Source organism: Pelophylax lessonae (assembly GCF_965119305.1).
Source record: "Pelophylax lessonae genome assembly, chromosome: 3".
Lineage (NCBI taxonomy): Eukaryota > Metazoa > Chordata > Amphibia > Anura > Ranidae > Pelophylax > Pelophylax lessonae.
Genome location: NC_138770.1, coordinates 261,546,374 through 261,570,981, shown reverse-complemented (window position 1 = coordinate 261,570,981; position 24,608 = coordinate 261,546,374). Strand labels below are relative to the sequence as shown.

General features: G+C 40.7%; 1 protein-coding gene across 1 annotated transcript in view; it reads right to left on the bottom strand.

The window, feature by feature from the left end:
- LOC309551402 (leucine-rich repeat-containing protein 56-like) overlaps window positions 1–24,608 on the bottom strand; it is a 60,577-nt gene that overhangs the window by 29,024 nt on the left and 6,945 nt on the right. Inside the window, exon 2 of the mRNA XM_082251975.1 lies at window positions 13,956–14,106. Coding sequence (XP_082108101.1) covers window positions 13,956–14,106 — 151 coding nt within the window. The remainder of the gene's footprint in view (window positions 1–13,955; window positions 14,107–24,608) is intronic.

Below are 24,608 nucleotides of genomic sequence, written 5' to 3'. Positions count from 1 at the left end.
TGCATCAAGGTCCATTGCTTTCCATGTCTCTGCCTCTGCTGAGATATGAGCATTTACTAGCTACAGTGGGTCTTGTTTATGTGAGTCTGAAAGAGAACTGATATAGGATAGTTTGTACTATTCTGATGTTCTAAGGCAGGGTTTCTCATTCAGGGTTCCATGGAACCCTAGGGTTCCTCCTGCGGTTGCTAGGGGTTCCTTGAGCAATGGGCAATTTCTGCGTCTCAGATAAGTTTCCAATCACACCATTTTCCCTTTTAGCTATCTGTAAGGGGGTAATTCTTCCCAATGATGACAAGAGTAAGAAGCATTCTTCCCACTGACTGTCACACTAATGCGTCATGAGTTGTAGATTTTTTAATTTTAACAGGGGTTCTCAGAGACCAGAAACTTGTTTCCAGGGTTCCTCTGTGATGAAAAAGGTTGAGAAAGGCAGGTCTTAGTGGTATACCCAGATTTAAATATTTCACAGATGTAATTCTACTGTGCATATTTGAATCTGATCAGTTACTCTAAGTTAGATCAGATTGTCTTCCTGACATGTTCGAATAAAAAAGGTTCTGTGTCTCGCTCTATTAAAAAGGGGGTGCAAGGTGATTGTGTTTTAGTTAAAGAACAATTTACATGTGATATCTATGTTTCATATTTGTGATATTCAGAAAACCTATTACTTCCATATACTGCATGCTAAATCAAGCACTTATGTTTATGCAGCGGCCAGCTAGCAGCAGTGCCTGAGGGCACTTGGCCCATGCCTACATGTCTGACAGCCTGCTTTAACTGTATGGCCCACCTAAATGCTAACACTTCAAAGTTTCTAAAGTACAGATGTTGGCAAAACAAATACTCTTCCATATATGAAATAAAAAAGAAGTGACTGCATCTCTTAATAATTCATTATGTAAGTCAAAGGCACACACAGGAACTGACAGGTCATTTCACCTTTCTATTTACACATTCATCAATGCACTGTCTTCCACCAATTATAGGTTAATTAAGTGATATTCTAATGTTTTAGCAGTATAATCAGTGTCATCTGTTTAGGCTAGGTTCACACTGCGGGTGGTTGTGGGTGCAGGACAGTGTGTAAATCATACCTGTTCCCGCACCTGAAAACCTGCCACAGCCAAACTGCGCTACTCCTTTGCAGATGTATGGGGCTGCCATTTATTTATAATGGCACCCCCATGCAGCTGGAAGCGCATCAAGATTTTGGTTGTGCAAAATCAACATGCGATTTCCCTCCGACTGTGTTTTTAAAAAGGTGCAGGAATTTTTTTCCTGCATGAAACACAGGCACAGCAGCCCATTTAAAAAATGGGCTGCTGTTCCTGCTAAATGTGGCTCTCAAAGACGCTTAGGTATGAACCCAGCATTACTCAAAAAACACTTAACTGAATCCTGAAGAGACATAACATACCAATGAATGATTAAAACTAATCTAAGATGTTATGTAATTAAACTGACCCTCCCCATCCACTTCCTTTATCACCACAGTAGCTCAACTGCACCATTTTTCTTGCTTAGGCTCCGTTCACATATATGCGAATTGGATGTGTTTTGAACTGCATCCAAATAACATGAAATGTGAACTGGCAGCCTTTTTTTTGGACATATAATAGTTCTGTGTGTTTTGCGAGCACTTCTGTTTGGCTCAGATATGAATTCCCAGCTATTGCCTTCTGTGGGAATGCATCTGAATGGCACATGTCCTCAGTTTTGAACACAAATTCAAACCGGAAAAAGGTAAATTGTGTGGGGGGGTCTGGTACAGATTTTAAGGGTAACTCCAAGCCAAATTTTTAAAAAAATGGCGTGGGGCTCCCCCTTAAATCTATACTAGACCCAAAAGGGCCTGGTATGGATTTTTAGGGGAGTCTCTATACCAAAATTTAAAAAAAAGTGGCATGGGCCCCCCCTCACACAGTCCATACCATACCCCTATCCAAGCATGCAGTGTGGCAGGCCAGGAAAAAGGGGGGGGGAGGATCCAGCGCCCCTCTCATGAACCATACCAGGCCACATGGTCTAAACATGGTGGGCTGGGGGGGGGGGCAAAGCACCTTGTCCCCATGTTGATGGGGACAAGGGCCTCTTCCCCACAACCCTGGGCAGTGGTTGAAGGGGTCTGCGGGCAGGAGACCTATTGGAATATGGAAGCCCCCTTTAACAAGGGGGCCCCTGATCCCACCACCCCCTATATGAACGAATATGGAGTACATTGTACCCCTACTCATTCTCCCAAAAAAGTGTCAAAAAGAAATATAACCACAGAGACAGTTTTTGACAGTTAAAAAAAAACAAAAAAAAAAACAATGTCCCCAAGTGTAGATCCATCGTCAATCACAATGCATGCCACCAACGCTCACACAAAAAGAAGAAAAAAAAAACTAAGCTTGAACCGCAGGCTCCCACCGTCTGCCTGCTCCACAGTTCTTAAATAGCTAAGGAATGGGGGCCACCCGGAGATGTCACCTGGTGGCACCGCCCCCTTGTTACATCATTGACTCAGGGATGCTGATATTTAAATTTGTTCTAAAGGCAGAAGTTTTTTTTTTTAATTTAATGCATTACGGTAAAAAAAAAACCTTTTGCATGCAGCTCCCCACCAGCCCCCCCCCCCAATACTTACATGAGTCCAATCTTGATCCAGTGATGTGCATGAGAGTAGAGGCTCCCTCCACTCTCTCCCTCCTCATTGGCTCAGAGACAGCAGCAGAAGCCATTGGCTTTGGCAATTGACACACAGAGGAGGCTCATGAGTGAGCATGCATGAGTGTCCCCATAGCAAGCAGCTTGCTGTGGGGGAGGACTCGGCAGGGGGGAAGAACCAGGAGTGCTGGTGGGAAAATGAGAAGAGAAGGATCCGGGCTGCTCTGCGCAAAACCAAGTAAGCATAATATGTTATTTTTAAAAAGTAAAAAGTGATCCTTTACAATCACTTTAAAGGAAATAATTTCTTTCACACAATAACGAAGGAAAGAAAGAACGGGCATATGACAATCAATACCAATTATTCTCAACCATGGTTCCCTGGAACCCTAAGGCTCCTCCAGAAATTGCTAGAGGTTCCTTCAGCTTTGGCTGGGCCATTGACTTAAGTGATCTTTGTAGTAGGTGGTAAATGTGGCAATGTTACCACCTATGTAAAGGTACCACTTTTCTTACTAACCACCAACGTAAGAGACATTCTTCCCACTGGCCTCGATAAATTGATTTTAGCAGGGGTTACCTGAGACTTAAAAATTATTTCAAGGGTTCCTCTTGGGTAAAAGGGTTGGGAAAGGTTGACTTATACTGTAATTTTTTTACCTACATGAGTATAATAGAAGTTGAAACTTTGCCAAGGGCAACAAATACAATTGACCGTCTTCTAGTCCTGGGAATATAGTACTGTTTGGTGAATGAAGAGCTGGTGACACATGAATCCTTAGTCAGAAATGGCCATAGAAAAACATTTTTTTTCGACTTAAATTAGTAGATATAATCTCCATTGCATGCCTGAGAACAACCTGTTTTTATAGACTTGCCTTTATCTTAAAAAATAGGAAATTGAATGCTTTACTTGGGTCAAATCTTTGGCACTCTGCTCTATATCACTCAAACTATATCACTCAAACTATCTTACTTGATTACTTGGTAGACAGAGAAACTCTGCATTGTTTTATTTAAGACACAAAGAATATATTTTGTGGCTGAGGACATTAAATTCAAGACACTTCAATGTTATAATGCAATATCCACTGCTGCCAAAGCAAACTGGCTTTATATTATGCATTGATGGGGAATAAACGTTTCTATAGACACACACACACAAAAAAAAATCGACTTTATGTATTCTTCTCAGTGCATGTTAATGTTTTAAAGGCTTGTCTTACTTGTCTTAGCTTGATTTTGTATATGTGTACATGATTCAGGGGAGAACTAGGAACCTTTGGCCTTGGGACAAACACAACCGACTCTATCACCGTAGGGGCAAAGTTTTGTGGTCTTAATAAAGTGTAGTATAATGCTCTATTGATAGATGGGCATGGTTAAAGATGGGTGACACCTTTTCACATCTTTCTGCATCAGGTTTCCCTTTGTCAGATGCTGTAATTGCAGGTTTTCACAAGGTCGCCTTTGCATGCCCAACATGTGTCATTGACTGTGGGTCCTGCTCTGATCAATGTATGAATAGTTTAGGCCTCCACTTAGCACCACTAGCCTATCATATCCCAGTAATACTGGCCCAGAGGATGAATATTTTCCTATCACCCAACCCCATCCTCCACTGATATGGTGGCAGCCATAATAGTTATGCCTTACTGATTCTCCAATCTCATTGTCCGAAAAAGTCTTCTCTCTATAATTAAAATCATAGAGAACGAAATTTCTGGGGCAAAAAGCATCAGAGGTGGAGAGTCACCACATGTAACAATATTGTTTATTGTATACAATGCAAAAATATGTGCAACCGCACTAAAAATTAAATAAATTATGAATAGAAAGTGTATAAAATACATATTTATATATATATATATATTGTGAGGGATTAGCTCGGTGGTAGGCGTGGATGACCCCTTTGGGGGTGCGTTTTCACAGAGAGATAGCCGAGCAGTGGTTGCAAACAACACTGATTTATTCATGCAATTTACTTCACACAATTGCAAGCCTCAAAACAGCCAAAATAAAATAAAACAAAATAAATCCTTGCCACTGTGGGCGGCTACCTTCTCACACACTGGAACCTATCTAATGAAGTCTGTCCCCAACCTACTGTTGGGCAGACTTGGCTGGTCATACAGCAGACTCTCAATAGTCCATGTTTTATCTCTTCACACGGCAAACAGTTCATTTAACATGTCCCTTTTCCTCTTCATATGGAACATGTCCCTTTGTTTTCTTTCCACATCGAAAAACAGTCCATGTCCTCACCTTTGAGAAGTCTTCACACTTGTTTACCCTCCTTAGCGCACATCACTTCAGGGGGTCTTCTCCCATGCTCACCAGCTTGTCGGGAGGCACTCATCTGTCTGTCCTCCTCTCCCAGCCCACACGGCGTCAGGAGGCAGCAGTCCTTCTCCCATGCCCACACAGCGTCGGGAGGCACACGTCTGTCTGTCCCCCTCTCCCAGCCCACACAGCGACAGGAGGCAGCAATCCATTAGACTTCCTTTGGACAAATTATAGAGGCCTTCATTTCCTCTTTCTGAACAGCTGAAGGCCTTTCAACTTCCTGCTGGCTAGCTCTGTAGCCAACACCCTATAGTAATTAGTGAACTTTCTAAATCAGGTGGAAATGTATCTCCTGCCTGTGACTACATTCCCAGATTTACCTGACTTCCTGTCACATACCCCCCCCTCTTGTTTCAACCCTAGGGTTGGGACACAGATTTCCAGGCACGCATGTGTCAAGCACTGCTGACTCTCACTGATAAGCCTCCTATTATCCTCAAGCTTCCAAATGAAACGGTTTCTGTCATCTTCATTGACAGATTTCTCATAAATGTCACACAGTTTGTCTCTCATCTCATATACACATTCCTCAACTGCATTTTTGGCATCATTTCGCTCCTTCTCAAGTTTGTCTTGCATACAAGTTTGTCCTATCCGCCATGGAGGACCGTGATCCATAGGCAACTCAATTTTGCTAGTCTTAAAGTCTTCAACATTCTTAAGACGCCTCTCTCTGCAATCAACAAATGATTTCCACAACACTTTGAGAACCTCTGCTTCCCTTGGCTTTGTTCCAAGTAGGGACTCTTGACATCCCTCTGTGACTTGAGTTGCCTCTCCATACAGCTGTACACAATCATTGACTCTTTGTTTCTTGAGCTTAGCTTGCTCTAAGATGCTGTGCAGAGGGCCTTTCGTTTGCGACAACAGGCGGTCACACATTTCTTCAAAGTGACCCCTGTTCATTTTTCCAGCGACATCATCAACTTTCCTTCCACCAACACATGGGTCAAAGGCAACAACACAGTCTATTACAGATTTCTTCAATGCACTTTCTGCTGAACTATTTGACCGCTCAAGGTCACCTAGTTCCTTTTCTCTATCTGAATTCCACATGGAATGCATCTCAAGATCACGATCAAATTTCTGCCACCTGTCTTTCACCAGTTCCATTTTGGAAATATTCCCTGAAAGGCACTTATTCATTTGCTTCACGTTTTCACCAACAGCCTTAGTTTTCTCCACTAGGTGGCGTTTGCTTTTTTTCTCCCAGATTTATATCACTTGCTTTAGTTTTCTCCGCTTTAGTTTTCTCCACTAGGTTTTCAGCCTGAACTGAGAAATCATCACATTTCTTACACAACTCCTTTGTTTGCTGAAGCTCTAATGATACATTTTCCAATGCTTGAAGTTTTTGAAGGAACGGTTTATTCCAAAGCGGTGATTCAAGTCACATGTCATCACATTTCTGAGGCTCACTCAGGACAGACCCCAAAACACTGATCCTTTTAAAAACTGCATCAGGCACACTATCCCCTCTTTGGGACAGATCCTCTGTCTGTCCTCCTCTCCCAGCCCACACGGCGACAGGAGGCAGCAATCCATTAGACTTCCTTTGGACAAATTATAGAGGCCTTCATTTCCTCATTCTGAACAGCTGAAGGCCTTTCAACTTCCTGCTGGCTAGCTCTGTAGCCAACACCCTATAGTAATTAGTGAACTTTCTAAATCAGGTGGAAATGTATTTCCTGCCTGTGACTACATTCCCAGATTTACCTGACTTCCTGTCACAATATATATATATATATATATATATATATATATATATATATATAGTATTTCTCTGTTCATTTATTACTATATATATACCGTATTTATCGGCGTATAACACGCACCTAAATTTTAGGAGAGAAATTTCAGGAAAAAAGCTTAAATTTGAAATAAACAGCTTTGAACTCAGAACATTTTTTTTTAATCAAATGCAGTCTCACCACTCACCAGTGCCCACAAATGCAGCCTCATCAGCGCAGTGCCCACGAATGCAGCCTCATCAGCGCAGTGCCCACGAATGCAGCCTCATCAGCGCAGTGCCCACTAATGCAGCCTCGCCAGCTCAGTGTCCATCAATGCAGCCTCGCCAGCACAGTGCCCATACATGCAGCCTCGCCAGTGCAGTGCCCATACATGCAGCCTCACCAGCGCAGTGCCCATACATGCAGCCTCGCCAGCGCAGTGTCCATAATTGCAGCCTGGCCAGTGCAGTGCCCATAATTGCAGCCTCGCCAGCGCCATTGACACTATCCGAAATAACTTTTAAAAAAATCCAGGAAGCAGCGCCGAGAGGTAGAAGGGGGGGGGCGGCGCCGAGGAGAAGGTAGGACGCGCTGTCATCGGAAGTCCCGGCGCCTATGATAGACGTCGGTATAGGAGGCTTCTACCTCTCAGCGCTGCTTCCTGGACTTTTTTTTCTTATATCGGCGTATAACATGCACTGTTACTTTTTCCTCCATTTTTAGGAGGAAAAAGTGCGTGTTATATGCCGATAAATACGGTATGTGCAAACCAGCATAGATAAATGACTCAATCCAAGTGTTCAAATTCATGAAATAAATACATTAAAAGTGCAAATTCTTCAAAATAAATTCCCATAAAAGTGCAAAAATCAATAAATGAACAAATAAAATAGGAAAATATAAAGAATCAAGTTCAACAAAGGTTTTATGTGTTTTCTTATTGTGTTTTCAAATTTCAAAAAGTAATCTAAAGTCCTAACTCTGAATATATAAAGTGCCTTCGTTGGACATTGGATTCTTTATATTTTCTTATTTCTTTTGTTGATTCTTTTGCACTTTTAATGTATTTATTTTGATGAATTTGAACACTTGGATTGAGTCATTCACCTATGATGGTTTGCACATATGTATGTAATTAATTGTTCAGGGAAGTACTTTTCATATATGCATTTTCTACACTTTTTATTTATAATTTATTTGTTTTTTAACACGGTCATTTATATTTTTGCATTTTATTTTTGAAATGTTTGTCTTTTAGGGGCAGTAGCTGTTTATAACTCAAAGGGTACCCATTAGGCAAAGACGCTAGTATTAGATAAATGTTTATTGTATGCTGGTATATTTGGAGTCTAAAGACTCGTACACACTATAAGAATTTCGTCCAAAGAAATTTTTTCTCGTACAGGAAAAAAATGAATGATTGTGTACCATTTTCGTACAATTTTTGTACAAGGAAAATCAGAAAAGAAAGACTGCGCATGATCAGAAACAATAAACAACAAAAAAAAGCTTTTGTCGTACGAGAGTTTTCGTACAAATTTTTGTTCATCGGTTCCGATTTTCAACGAGGAAAATCGGATGGTCGTTCGCCCCGATTTTCTTAAAGGGTGTGTGCCCCACTTAACTTTCATTCAATAAGGGTCTGCCTGAAAGCATTGGGTTTTCTGCATTCCCTAATTGAATGAAATATTTATAATGTTCCTTGTATTCTAAGAATCTAACAGTAGCTATGTTTTTCAGGAGGAGTGGTTTTCTTAAGTAAAATTTTTACTCAAATGAATAATGTAACTTGGTTACCGTACACTTTCTTTTAAAGTTTGAGTTTTATTTTTGGCTCCACTTTTAAAGCTAATTAACCTCAGGCATTTTAGGTTTTGATAACTGCAGGATATAGTGTCCAGACCAATATATTCAGTATTAGGGTCTGTTCATCAAAATCCCTACATCTGTTTAGATCTACTTTAACCTCCTTAGCGGTATTCCCGAGTTTGGCTCTGGGTTAACTTTCAGTACCAAAAGCGGTAACCCTGAGCCACACTAAGGATTACCCCGCAATGTTACTCACCTTCCCTGCGATCCCCTGCCATCCTCCCCGCCATCCTCGCAGTCTCTCCCCGCTTTGAGCAGGCAGATTGCCGGTGTTCCGTGAAAAACCCTACCCGTGAAAATTCCGTAGGTGCACCTACGTCATGAAATAGCTGAGCAGCTTACCAGTGCGCATGCTCACAGCTCCGGAGGGTAGGCAATTTTCACTGGGTAGGGTTTTTTAATGTTACACCGCATCAGCTGTTGCCGCGGGTACATTAAAACATCTCGACTGCAACAAGAAATCATCTCCGCTCCTACCCCTGTGACTTCCCTGATCTCGGCTCCTAAATGTAAAAGCGGCGGCGGGTCTATGAAAATATAAATCACGGTGCCGAGATCTCTGTGATTTATATTTTCATACACCCGCCGCTTTTACATTTAGGAGCCGAGATCAGGGAAGTCACAGGGGTAGGAGCGGAGATGAGTTAATGTTGCAGCGGAGATGTTTTAATGTACCCGCGGCAACAGATGATGCGGTGTAACGTTCAAAAACCCTACCCGTGAAAATTCCTTACCCTCCAGAGCTGTTAACATGCGCACTGGTAAGCTGCTCAGCTGTTCCATGAGCCTCCGGAGCTGTGAGCATGCACAGTGGTAAGCTTCTCAGCTGTTCCATGACATAGATCAACAGGAAGTGATGAGGGTAGGGAATTTTCACGAGGTAGGGTTTTTTAACGTTACACCGGCACTTGCCTTCCGGTTCCCTCCCTGCGAGCGTTGCGAAATCCAAAAGTGTAAATACACTAAAGGACATGAGACAAAGCTGTGATCCTAACGGATTACACTGTATCATGCCATTTCACCACAGGATTGCACCTGGTGACTTTTCCAGTGCCCTGCCTGTGCTTTTGCAGTGCTTTGTACAGGTGAGTGGACATACTGGGTGCCTTTGCTGTAATACTATCAGCTGGGCTTCCATTATGCCCCCAATTACCTTTCAGGAGGGATGGGCCACCTCCAGGCTCACCTGCCCCCTATCTATCCATTAGCTTGCATGTGCTCCCACTGTGGAGACTCTTTAAAATTCATTAGAGTTAGGACTGCAGGTAACAGGGAGCCTTGACGTGGCCCTGCAGCTTTCACATGCGTTTGCAAATGTGTGCTAACTAAACCCCTGTATTGACGCAAACTGTTAGACAGGCCAATTTGGTTGGTAAGCAGACTGGTTGGCAAATTGAACTGGGAATTTTATCTTTGTTTGTTTCATTTGCAGTGCTTTGTGCCTGGAAAAATTTGAACAACCACGGCATCCAAAAAGCGTTCTTTTTTTGCGCAAAAGCCCTTTTAGATGAACTGGAAAACAGCGACAGCGAAATGGAGTTACTTGAAAAACTGAGCGTCTCTTTCTGGCACATAGCTTGTGGAATTTGGGAAGTATATCAAATGATTCGTCAGAATTTCCAAAAGAGCTATGTGGCAGAAAGAGACATCAGAATCGTCGCTGTCGTCACTTTCCGTACCTGATGACGAATTTTCCCACGAATCGCTATCGCTCAGTTCTTCAAATAACTTAGTTTCACTGTCGCTGTTTTCCAGTTCGTCTAAAAGCGCTTTTGCGCAAAAAGAACGCTTGGTCATTCTCAATTTTTCAGGCACAAAGAACTGAAGAAGCACAGGCAGGGCACTGGAAAAGTCACCAGGTGCAATCCTGTGATCTGTTAGGATCACAAGTTTGTATCATGTCATTTAGTGTGTTTACAATTTTTAAATTGCCGCAGGTTCCACCCCCCTGCATCGCAACACTCACAGGGAAGAGAACCGGAAGACAGGTGTCGGCACTAGCCGAGCACACAGTGGGAGGACAGCGGGAGGACGGTGGGGGATCGCAGGGGAAGGTGAGTTTTAAAATATAAAACAACAGATTTCCATGCAAAACAATGTACCGCTTTTAGCACAGAAATCCTGACATAATCAGACCACCAGGGAGGTTAAGGTAAAAAAAATAATTTTGACATGGCTGTTTGCATTAAACAATGGTGGGTTTGCTGATCTGGCAGCATTATAATGAAGCATATGGCTTTTAGAAAGTCATACAGTTTGTATGTTTATTGGATATGCAGTTAAAATGTATCTGATAAATGGTTGTTTCTTAATGCTCATTCTATTAAAGTGAATCTATAGCTCAAAATAAATATGTTATATAGTGCAGCTTACTAGTTCTGTGGCTGCATTACTTTTATTTATTTATTTTTTTTCAAGCCTCTTTTGAATCATTTTCACGTAGTAACCCTACAAATAACATACTTCCTGTCCTTGGCTGTCTACATCACTCTTCCACTGTATCTATGGAAGGAGCCATGGTTGTCACCCAGGCTGCCCCCTGATATAGAATTCTATATTTTTTAATTTTTTCATCTCCATAAAATGGAGGGTGGGGAAATTGTTAGTTTACAAAACATAGCTAGGAAGGACAATATTCTTCAGTTCAGCTCACAGGAAGTGACAGGCACACTGCCATTCTGGCAAGATCATCAGGTATTTTGTATATTTGCTGAAAATATTCTTAACTTAAAAAAAAAGAAAACTAAGGTTTTTGTTTAGTTAGTTTCATGTCTATACAGATCATTCACTTGTGGATGTTCATGCCTTGGAGGAGAGAGGTGGAAAAGCAGTCACACACATAGGGAAACAAGCAATACAGTAGAAACCAAATACTATAATGTACTATATATAATCTCAGGTGGCAGTACATGAATGTAATAAATGAAGGTCTGCATACCACTCTTAACCACATCATTAAGCAACCAATAGTATATTATAATTTAGGGTGCTTAAACCTCTCCAGAGTATATCAATCTGTTAGTACAATAGTTTTGAATATATAGAGTAAGCACACCATTTAGCCAAACTGCTTTAGCAATAAGTTTGTATTAGGCATATACATGCAATTATACAACAGGTACAGATAACTAAGTATGTCATCTAGCATTAAGCGTAATTCAACAAAGATATTCAGTCCAAGGTTGAATCATAGCAAAAAAACATGCATGCATATGGGTGCAATGAGCTACACTTAAAATGTGTAAGAGCTTATTTTCAAAAATACATACAGAAGTTCAGTACCCTTGATAGTGTAATGAAAAGGAACGCCTGAGCCAGACGCTGGTGAAAAGAAAGAGGAAGAGAAATAACCAACATTTCAGGGATGTAAAAACCCCCTTTATCAAGAACCTCCTACCTGGAGTAGGTCGGTAGGAGGTCCTTTTCATGAAACTATCAAGGGTACTGAACTCCTGTATCTCTTTCTGAACATCAGCTTTAATACATTTTAAGTGTAGCTCATTGCACCCTTTGCACCCATATGCATGCATGTTTTTTGCAATGATTCAACTTTGGAGTGTACACTATATCTTTGTTGTATTATGCTTGATGTTAGATGACATACTTGATAGCTGTACCTGTTGTTGTATAATTGTTTGTACAATATATGCCTAATACAAACTTATTGCTAAAGCAGTTTGATTATGTGTTATGCTTACTCTATATATTTCAAAATAACAGTACATGAATGTGCCAATCTCTGAAGCTGGCCATAGATGCATCAGGCAGCTGATCAAAAAAAACTCAAATGTATTCCCTTATCCACACAGTAAAGGTAGATGGAGGAATCCTGGCTGCAGCACTGATGTATTCTGACAGCAGGACCACTGTCAGAATATACTGATCAGCGCTGCAGCCATTTGACTGCAGCACTGATCAAATGAAAAATTGGCAACATTCCTGTTCAAGAGAAGCTGATCATTAGGGTGAGCTTCTCTATAGATAGATCAAAATTCAGCCTGTCCTTGCTAAAATGGGGGAATTTCGGACTATCTATGACCAGCTTTAGAGAAATGAAATGACATTGCATTCTTGCAAACCCTACCTCCACTTCTCAAAGAATATGGAGGCACCCTCTTACCACGTACGTTTGATATACAGTAAATGGATGAAATTGCACAGAGCTACCAGCAGAAATCACAGGGCCCCAAGTTCACTGTCTTTCTGATAAAAAAAGGAACCTTCTCAGCTCCCATACATTGAATATTGCTTTTAATATAGATTTATATTGTACTATGGCTCAAAGCTACAATCCCTGTAGTAGGGTTGCCACCTCATCTCTTTAAACCCGAACACATATCAATTACAAATGTTCTGAGGCTAATTTAATGCAGATAAAGCATAAAGTGAGTTTAATAACCACCCTTATCAGCCACAGAACCTGTTTAATTACTATGTCTTCGGTTTTAAAGGGATGAGGTGGCAACCCTAATGTGAATGCAAAAATTTTTATTTAATTGGTCATCTAATTTCATAAAATTCCCATTATGCTGTTTGGATTACCTAAAAAGAAAGGAAAGCCTAATTTCTGCAGTTATTTTGTTTGCTGACTGAAAACTTTCCTTTGTCTTAGAAGTGGCTACATAGGAAGGCCCAACAGATGATGTGAATTCTGTATGACCAGGGCTAGGTATGAGCTCGGGCATGTTCGGATCGAGCCTGCCAAGAAGCCGTCACTGCACACCACCAATCATTGGCAGTGAGGCATTTCCCGACCGTCAGTTTCACATACACATGCTGCCTATGATTGGCGGTGTGCAGTGCCGGCTTCCTGGTAGGCTTGATCCGAACACGCCCGAGCCTATCTCTAGCCAGGGCCTATCCTGACAGATTTATACACATGTTCTGTTTACTGCTCTGCTGGGGGTTTGAAATGACTTACCCAATGGTCATTACACATTCTGCAGTAAAGGCACATACTAGAAATGTCTACACAATGTGGCTTTGTATGGTAAGACTTTTGATACCAATAGTTCATCTCAGTTTACATCTTCGAGTAGAAAGCAGATTTATCAGTGTCTGGAACATGACCACTGTGTTGTTCAATTTAACCAGAATATTCTAAGCTCTGTTATAAAATTTCATCTGCAGAATTAAAGGTTGATTGATGTGCTAATATAAAGATCATTCTTATATCAAAAACCTAAACATATAAATTAAGATAACTTGAGAAGTTGCAAACCTTTAGCAGTAGAGATAACAGTACCAGTACTACAAGGCCCAGACACAATTGCAGTAATGCCCTTACCTATGTAGAGGCAACTGTCCTGGAGTGTTTAGTTGTTATCGAATAAAGGGAACATACAAAGTACTCACTGGAGATGAGATGCCAGAATCACAGCTTTGCTGCAGAGTTCTTCTTTTATTTGACAGTATTGGTAAAGGTGTGTTAGTTTCACTGAGATCAGAGCAATGTGATGAGTAGGATTTAGAAAAGCTGTTGCTGCTCGTGTTCACACCTGAGGAGCTAAAGAGATAATATTTTAAACAGAGCATGGAAATCACAAGCTGTGCTTCATTTGGCCTTATATTCTTAGCACACTGATTTGTTTCACAAACAGATGCCTTACCTTTGTTAATACACAGAAGCTCATTGCTTAAAAGTTAGTTTGGATTATAAAATGCTGTTGAATATGGAAATGGCTGATTGCTATGAAGCAGTTACTTTATCTCTTTTGGTGTCACTGCACATGAAAATACAACCTCGGTCTATGCCTTTAGGCTTTGTTCTGTGCGGCTTTGAACTACTCCTAAAGGGAGACAGCAATGAAAGTGACTGGACCTGTTGAGTGTGGCCAGGGACAAACAACAAAGGAAATGTTTTGCTCTAAGCTTGTGTGTGTCTATTCAGTTTGGCTCAATCCAAAACAAACAATGTACCCATTTAAATCTTAACAATCAATTTCTGTGTCCCTGTGAAGCCCATAGGACCCTCGAGTAAACCTCGAGTGTGAATCTTAAAGTGTTACTAAACCCACAACAGTAAAATCCATCTGTATATGCAGTAAAGCATGCTTATTATACTCCATGTTGAACCTAAGGGGTTAATCCTCTGCACTGTGTAAAAAGGCTGTTTGATTCTGTCTTCTCCGTTTCTCTCATTATTCCACTTTCCCCAATGCCTCTCCTAAAAGAACAGAGCCAATAGGACAAGCTGCACATGCTCTGTTTGGTGTGTATTACTAAAGAGTTTTTTTTTTCCTGGTAGAGTGCATGTGATCAGCACAGGGCCAATCAGCACTATTGAGACAGAGGGTCAGGTGTCCTGCAGCCTTATAGGACAGCTAGAGTAGAATTAAATCTACTCCAACAAGCTTTAACCAGACACTGATAGAAGTCACAAGACTGCTCTAACTGATGATGAGAAAAGGTATTTAGCAGTTTATATTTACTAAAATAATTGCATTTCCATGTTCTGTGTACTATGGGAGACCCGATATAGTGAATGCAGGGTCCTGGGTTTAGTAACACTTTAACTGCTTTCCAAGTCAAGATTAACCCCAGTCCCTCTGTCTTTAGGCCTTCCACCTGTCATTCAACTGTTAAATGCCTTTACAGCACCTTAACTTTCTGGCAGTTGAATAACAGGAGTGAGGCTTAGAAATATCTCAACTCATAGAGAAGGCCCTTTGTATAGGCTTACTTTATGTTTTTTACATTGTCCTAATTAATCAGCTCAACTGTTTCTCATTCATAATTACCAGAGTCATAGTGTGGACATGGGTAGACTGAGAAAAGCAAGTGGCAAAAGATACAACTGTCCTCAACTCTCTGTGATCTCACTCTCTGACTCAAACAAGTACAGCTCTAGCACCATGACCGTTTTGTTCACTTTTTTTTTGGAGAAAAGGATAACATTGGTTGCAGAGTATTTTAAATAAACTATATTGTCAAAAGTATTGGGATGCCTGCCTTTACACGCAAATGAACTTAAATGGCATCCCAGTCTTAGTCCGTAGGGTTCAATGTTGTGTTGGCCCACCCTTTTCAGCTATAACAGCTTAAACTCTTCTGGGAAGGCTGTCCGCGAGGTTTAGGAGTTTGTCTATGGGAATGTTTGACCATTCTTTCAGAAGCGCATTTGTGAGGTTAATGCCCCGTACACACGTGCAGATTATCTGAAGACTTTTGTCTGCAGACTTACCTTTTCTATGTAGTGCAAGGGCCTGCCGGATTGCATACAAATTGAAAGTGTTTAGGTTTGACCTCATATTATATGGTTTTGGTAAGTCTGCAGACGAAAGTCTTCAGATAATCTGCACGTGTGTACGGGGCATAAGCACTGATTTTGGAGACAAGGCCTGGCTCGCAAACTCCCCTCTAATTCATCGCAAAGCTTCTATTGGGTTGGGGTCAGGATGCTTTTCATAGCATTATAAGGGTGCAGGCTGTCTTATGTTTAATCCAGAAAGCAGTGAAATATAAGGGGATAAGAGACACCGCACACCACTAGCTCAACAGGTAAAGAAGAATATGGATGGCCTCAGCCATGAGCTCCTCCTGAGCCCTGCCTCTGATTTATTTTGTCCCGCCCATTGGGGGCTTAATCATAGAAAATAGAGAGCATTCAAGATTATACCATAATCATTTTAAAGAACAATTGTTTACTGTAGGTGCAGTAACTCTCTGTTTCTAGGTTCAAGTAAATGCTTTTGGTTTAAAGCCTAAGTTTAGTCAAAACTAAAAGAAAAAAAAAAAATCAGCATAAGAGACAGTACTTGCATTCAATAAGAAGTGTCCATTGTGCTGCTGACTGATGATTTAGTTGAAATTCAAAGTCCTCCACCCGTTCCCCCATCCCTATCCTATACCCCCATAAATGTGATCTTCTGAATAATAGAGCCAAGGGACCAATCTATAAATGGAGGAGTCAGACTTTTCATTTAATGGCATGTCCTCCATACATAGATCTCGTTTCATTCATTAAAGCTATAGTACAGTTTCTATGAATGGAGGAGGGGGATGAATTGGGCAGGCATAGTTGATAATATTGATGAGTGCCTGTAACAGGTTCAGACAATTGTAATAAAGGAGTTGTAAAGTTACATCGCTTTTCACCTTATTGCATTCTATGCATTAAGGTGAAAAACCTTTTCTGCCCCCCAGACCCCCCCCCCCCTTTTTCTTACCTGAACCTGATGGTTCCAGTGACGAGCATGAGCCCAGCAGCTCCAGCCGCTCCAGCCGCTGTCTCGGGTCCTCTTTGGATAGATTGATAGCAGCAGGAGCAATTGGCTCCCGCTGCTGTCAATCAAATCCAGTGACACGGGAGCAGGGGGTGGGACCGAGTCCTGCTTTCTGTGTTAATGGACGCAGCAGCAGGACTCAGGAGCACGCCTCACAAGTGCCCCCATGGAATGTGGCTCGCCGTGGGGGCTCCTGAAGAAGAGGAGGAGCCAGAAGCAACGCTGGGGCACCCTGAGGAAAGGAGAATCTGGGCTGCTCTGTGCAAAACCCTTGCACAGAGGAGGAAAAGTATAACACATTAGTTATTTTAAAAAAAAAACCTTTACAATCACTTTAACCCTCTACAGCATTGGAAGATTACTGCTGCAGGGGTATGGGGGTGGGGGGATAGAGGACTTTCGATTTAAACTAAGGCCGGCCATAGATGTGTGTGGGCAGGCTAAATGTACCAAGTTGATTGATCGATCAGCTTGGGAGCATCCAGCCTACCGGATTTACTTGTGATTATCGTTAGCTGCTGCAGACAATTGCTTGGCAGGAGGAATTCCCCTGGCAGCACTGTCTGTGTTGATGAGGGAATCATGCAAATTTCTCTCCTGCAACCCGTGGTTGCAGGAAAGAAATTTGCACCCTATATAGCGTGCCTAAGAAGAGACCAGCCAGCAGCACAAGGGACATTTCTTATTAAGTTCAGGTACTCTCCCATGTGCTGAATTAAAAAAAAAAAAACATTTGATTAAGCATTAATGTAAATCTGCAGTTTACATTTTCAGCAATGAACTACATACCATAGTCACAGGTCTAAGGTTTACTCCTAATCCAGTTTATATAAATTTCCTCTGCTGGAGTCATTTGGGATAATCGTTAGCAGCTGCTATAGCCGCTAGCAATAATCTCTGTCTTCTCCTGGAGGGGACGGCTTCCCCCCTTCTGCCCCCACCCCCCTCCGGGAGCAGACAATGGCTCGGCAGGAGGGATTCCTCTGTCAGCAACCTGTGGTTGTAGAAAAGAAATTCCCATCGTCTGTGGCCTGCCTAAAGTGGGGTACACACTATAAGAAAATCGGGCGAACGATCGTCCGATTTTCCTCTTTTTTTTTACAGCCAATCCGAACCGATGAACGAAAATGTGTACGGAAATTCTCGTACGACAAAGGCATTTTTTTTATTGTTTATTGTTTCTGATCATATGCAGTCTTTCTTTTCTGATTTTTCTTGTACAAAAATTATAAGAAAACGGTACACATTAAACGAAAATCGTTAGTTTTTTCCCGTAAAAAAATACATTTTTGGAGTGTGCCCTTTAAGAATTTTCGTACAAAAATTCTGAATCATCTGTAGAAAGTTCTGTACACCCTATTTGAAAATCGTACGAAAATTTTTTGGACGAAAATGTACGCCCGATATTCTTATAGTGTGTACGAGCCTTAAGAGACCAGCCAGCAGCACAAGGGACATTTCCTATTTAATTCAGGTACTCTCCCTTGTGCTGATTTTTTTCTAATCAGAATAAAGTTTATTAACAAATTTTAACAATACAATAAACAATGCACATTCTGAAGTATTATATTATACAATACATTCACAGATTACAAAGTAGAATAATGTTCTTGTACATAGCCAAAACAGGTTTATAAAACAAATTGAACCTGAGATGTCATTAGTCGTTATCTTGTGCTGATTTTTACAAGAAAAAAAAAACATCTGACTAAGCATAATAATATTTACCTCATTCACCTCCTCTATGTGCACTTTGTTTTAAGGCTCTTCACTTCATTCTGATTGGTTGGCACCCTGGGTATACATCACCTCCATTTTTCACCATTTGTCTAGTGCCTCTTCTCCCCCCCCCCTTTTTTTTTTCTTTTCAGGCCCACTACTTACATTACATGGGTTTTCTTTCAAAGGGATGCTGGCAACTTACCTGTAATTGGATTTTCCTTCTCTCCCCAACTACTGGGGGGGGGGGGGGGGGAAGATATATGCACCTCTATTTTTGGGGGGACTTTCCTGTCACCCTTATCGACAACACTTTCTGATGGAATGACCGTTTGGATGCTACAGACCCTTGTTGGGTCATTTGCAACGATCCAAATTGCTGTATCATTTGTAAGTTTTAATAATTAGTAAAGAGTGGAACAATATCCCCCCCTTCCTCTTTTTTTATGGGATTTAGGTTTCCTATTATATTTTTTTCTTTTAGATATACTGTACATCTGTGCTTCTCCTGATGAAGCGAATGAAACATTTGGCGAAACGCGTTGCGATTTATGCAGCACAGACTGTGCAGACTGTGGCTTTTACATGATATTGTGCACAACAAGACCTATACAGTACAAACTGTTATTCATATATGAAGTTTTATATGCTATGAATTTGTGTTTCATTTCTTTTCTGTGTTTTTTCTATTGATGAATGTTGTTATTATTGGATTTAAAAAGTACATTATGATGTGCAATAAACTTGTATATTTTTAATATTTGATATGTGTCTCGTTAAGTCCCATGGGCCATTCTCTTTGTTTTTGTGTTCAAATTTGGGACTGAGACACCTACACAATCCACATATATCAGCACTTTTTCCTTGTAAGCGTTAATGTATTCAGCACTGTACATTTTGAGCAATGAACTACATAAAACAGTCACAGTTCTAAGGTTTATTCTTAATCCAATTTATATAAATGTTCTCTAGGTTGTCTCTGAAAAGCAATATTGTATGAAATACCATATTACAGATTAAAGAGCACATCAAAGAACCAATGAAGGGAAGGATAAAAAAGAATTCTCATCATGTGGCTTATACTTGACCTAATTGTTTGTCATTTATGTTTTCTGCTCTGCTGCGCATGTTTTGTTCTATTTTTTTTTTCATGAACAGATGAACCCCAAAAACCATACACAAGTAAAATGAGAACAAATTACAAGGGCTCATGAAGAGGTTTGAACATCCTACATCATCTTCCGTTATGTGACTGCTGGGTGCGGGTGAAACTAAAGGACAGAAAGCAATCTTTGATTTTTTTATGGAGTGACACCCACAGGAATTACTTAGAAAGTCTTAAAAACAGATCAAAGCCACACAGTCCACCTCAGCATGTCATTTTGCTGTTATCTGTCTATTTTTAAAAGTCTATGTCCTAGCTGTGATGGATTAGCAGCTTTAGTTTCCTGCGGGATAGCAAGGCATGGCTGGAAATGTTTAATCTCCTGAAAAAAAAAAAAACTGAAATCTGTCTAATGATTGTGTTTATAGCCAGTAAAACCTTTTAAACAGCTGTCAAGCATAAGTCACCGTGCCCTCACTCTGTTGTATATCCTAATCATAAGCATCAAGGAAGGTGGTCATTTCACAATCTTTCATAAATGCTTTGTCCAGATTAAAGTGATATTCACATTTGCCCCTTCTAACTTGCTCGTCTTCTTCAATAAAGATTTTATCAAGACAGAAGCAGCCAATCCGTTTCCTTAGGGAAAGGGCTAGTCTCTGAAAAAAGAAATATTTCTAAATTATCAATAAAATTATCCAAAGCAATTTGTTACATCTTTTTACATGAGCCAACTATCACGACTGCTGACCATGCGCAAAAACCTACTATTTAAACATCCACAGCGAGATTAGTTATTTATAGGATGTGCACATTACACTTTTTAGTTTTAAGTAGACTTATCATCAACACACATTTTACTGGAATCAAAAGAGCTCCTATCACCTTTGCCAAAAAGATCATGATTTTAACAAAAAACGGTTCATAGTTGCCTTATGTGGCCTTAACCACTTTTGACCAAAAAGGTTCTACTCCCTTAATAATCAGGCCATTTTTTTGCAATATGGCACTGCGTTACCTTAACTGACAATTGCGCGGTCGTGCGACGCTGTACCCAAATAAAATTGTCCTTTTTTTCCCCACAAAGAGAGCTTTCTTGTGGTGGTAACAAAAAAAGAGCAACAATTCTGAAAAAAAAAAAAAGAAAACAATATTTTTTACTATATAATATTCCCAATAAAAAATAATTTTAGGCCAATATGTATTCTGCTACATATTTTTGGTAAAGAAAATCCCAATAATTAGTTTGCACAAAAGTTATTGTGTCTACAAACTAGGGTAAAGATTTATGTCATTTTTATTTATTTTTTTACTAGTAATGGCAGCAATTTTTAGCGGGACAGCGACATTGCGGCGGACAGATCGGACAGTTAACTGATATTTTTGACACTTTTGGGGGGACCAGTGACATTACTACAACAATCAGTGCTAAAAATATGCATTGTTACTGCACTAAGGACATTGGCAAGGAAGGGATTAACACAAGGGGTGATCAGAGGGTGAAATGTGTCCCTAGGGAGTGCTTTCTAACTGTGTGGGCTTGCTAAATGAACACAAAGACCTGTGTTCCTAAATAAGAGGAACACAGGATCCCTGTGTTCATTACTGATAGAACAGCAGTCCGCCGTGTTTACAACAGCAGACCTCCATTCTGTCGCCACAGGGAGTGATCGCGGGTGCTCGGCGGCAATTGCGGCCACAGGACCTGCTGATTGGCCCACTAGCTGTCCCGCGAAGCAATGTACTTGCACGTTGTTTCATGGGACAGAGCCGACCTGCCGCAGTAAAGCTACAGTGGCCGGTCGGCAAGTGGTTAAAGGGTAAATCCACTTTCATGGGGAAAAAAATAGCAAATAAAAAAAAAAAATAACATAGCATATACAAGTCAAATTATAATTAAATGTTATTATACTTGCCTTTCCTTTTTATTCTGCAGCTCTGTAATTTTCTGTAAAATGCAATGCAATATGGCCACCTGGAGGAGTTCTGTACACAGAATGTGTACAGAACGCCCCCCAGAAACATAATTTCCTGCTTGTATGATTGGCTCACTGATTTTCCCAGAAGTCTACACTGAATCAGATCTTTGCATTCCCTGTAACCAAAATGTCATTTTTGGTGAGATACTCCCAATAGGAAATAACATCTGAAGGGATGCAGGCCCAGCAGCTTTCCTCATTAGTGCCCAGATTTTGCAGAAGCTGATTGATAATTATGAAATCACTCCCATTAGACTCAGAACAGGGGCACAGAGAAACACACAGGGATTTCCTCAGAATAACAAAAGGTAGGAATCTGCAACAAAGTTTGTTAAAATCCTTGTAATGTACATAGATCACCATAGAGGGAATGTTTTTTCTTAACAAAAATGGAGTTGCGTTTAAAAGGTATTATGTGAGCTTTCATAAATGAGCCTCTAAAAAGTTAAATATACTCTTATTCCGACAGACCAGAAATACATGGTTGCATAGGGAAATTACTCACTAGCTTATATAACGTTTTTGGTCATAACTTATTGTATAACTTCATATGGTCTCTAGTTGCAAGGAGTCTATTAGCGATTAACTACAGACTATCAATATTTTTTTTTATTTAGACACATCATGTCTGGGAGACTTATAGTAATATAACTCAGAAAGGGACAAAGCATTACTAAGGGGTTGATTTAAATTGGAGAGCAGATTTTGGCTGCATTCTGTATTTTAGAGGTCATTCATAAAATGCAGGTTGTGGTTTGGAGCCTGCAGTGCCCAAATGAGTTCTCTCTCCTTAGCCAAACATGAATCCTGCTTCTTCCCTTGAAAAAAAAAAAAAAAACACTACTGCCAGCAACACCTTGTGAGAGAGATAAAGGCCAAACTAGACTGCCCCCTAAAGTGAAACAACTGCATGGTGCTTGTGGAGCCAAGGGTTTGATAATAAAGGAAGCTTTTGTCTAAAGGTGACTGTGGAATGAATGGAAATGGGAATTGATTACAGCACTATATAACAATAAAGAAGCACAAAACTTTTAGAGAGGATGTGCTGTTCCCAGAGGACCCATGCCATAAGTACAAAGTGACACATTTTTTTAGTCCTGATGACACTTAAGAAGCTGAGACAGTGGCGGACAATCACTAAGTGATTGTCCCACTAAGTGTGATATTCCCTGTACAGGAGCAAGGAGAGGAATCTGAATGAAAAAGACAAGTAAATGTGAGTAAAGACAGACCATGCCCTAACAACTTATATGGCATAAATACTAAGGTTACATAAATACTAAGGACATGAATGATATGCATGTGCAAATAATATGATGTGCATTCCACCTAGAATAACCTTGAGACCCTACTGTTTAAAGGCTAATTTAAGAGAACTAAGGAGGATCTAGTGCAATATATACATATAAATCTATTTTGAGATGTCTTAAAGTCCATATGGTAGCAATAGTGACAGTGGGCTACACAAAAATATATGCACGCTGGGGTAAAATATAGCCTGAGAACCTATTTTTTTTAAATCAAATTTTATTTAGCAAGATTATATTTTGCACTTAAAAACACAGAAACAACCTGCCATGCAAGGCAAAACAGACATTAATCCAAGAAGAGAAATTAAGCAACCTTCTCAGGGACAAGCAAAACAAACAATCTACAAAAGACTTTTGGTACATCAGACATAATTGTGCTTCAGTATTACAGATTATGACCAGATAGGATTAGTCATAATTCTGATATAGAAAGGCACGTGGAAACCTAGGAAAGAGAAGGGCACATTGTCAAGGCTAGGCTTCTGCTATTTATGAGCAGCTCTTTTCTTTCAGTGCACAGAGGCTGCTCTGCTGTCGGTTAATTACCAGCCACTTTTTGTTTCCAAAGTAACTCACCTAGTTAACATTACCCATTAGTCCAGCCTTCAGTAATCCCCTTTTGTCTATTTAACCACTTAAGCCCCGGAAGATTTTACCCCCTTCCTGACCAGGGCCTATTTTGCGATTCGGCACTGCGTGATTTTAACAGACAATTGCGCGGTCGTGCGACGCTGTACCTAAACGAATTTGACGTCCTTTTTTTCCCACAAACAGAGCTTTCTTTTGGTGGTATTTTATCACCTGTGCGATTTTTTGATCATGCGCTATAAACAAAAAAAGAGTGTCAATTTTGCAAAAATAACAATATTTTTCACATTTTTTTACATGAAATTCCCCCAAAAAAATTTAAAAATCAACATTGTTTAACATTTTAGGCCAATTTGTTTTATGCTACATATGTTTGGTAAAAAAAAAAATCGAAAAAAGCGTATTTTGATTGGTTTGCGCAAAAGTTATTGCGTTTACTAAGGGAAAGATTTTTGTCATTTTTGTTGTTTTTTTTAACGAGTAATGGCGGCGATCTGCAATTTTTTTGCGGGACTGCGACATTGCGGTGGACAGATCGGACGCTTGACTGACATTTTTGACACTTTTGGGGCTACCAGTGACATTACTACAGTTATCAGTGCTATACATATGCACTATTCCTGTAAAAATGACACTGGCAGGGAAAGAGTTAACTTTATTTGAGAGGGAGGGGTTAAGTGTGTCCCTAGGGGTGTGATTCTTACTGTGATTGGATGTGGCTACTAGTGTAAGAACAGAGATCAACGGTCCTACATAGTAGAACCGTGTGATCTCCATTCTTACACAGGGGAGAATGACAGGCGGCTGTGTTTACATTAGCCGCCTGCCTTTCTCCCGCTCTAACGGACGATCGTGAGTGCCCGGCGGACGTCGGGTCCGCCGGGCACACGCGCAGGGGGGGGTCCGTGAGTGAGCGGGAGCGCGCCTCCAGCGGCGCGAGCTCGCTCCCCAGAGCCTCACAGGCTAGCGACGTAGACCTACGTCGCTTTGGCTCTGAGGGGCTGACTGCCTACGTAAATCATCGTTAGGCAGTCGGCAAGTGGTTAAACAGCTTTGCCAATTTCTCCCGTGCACTTGTGTGG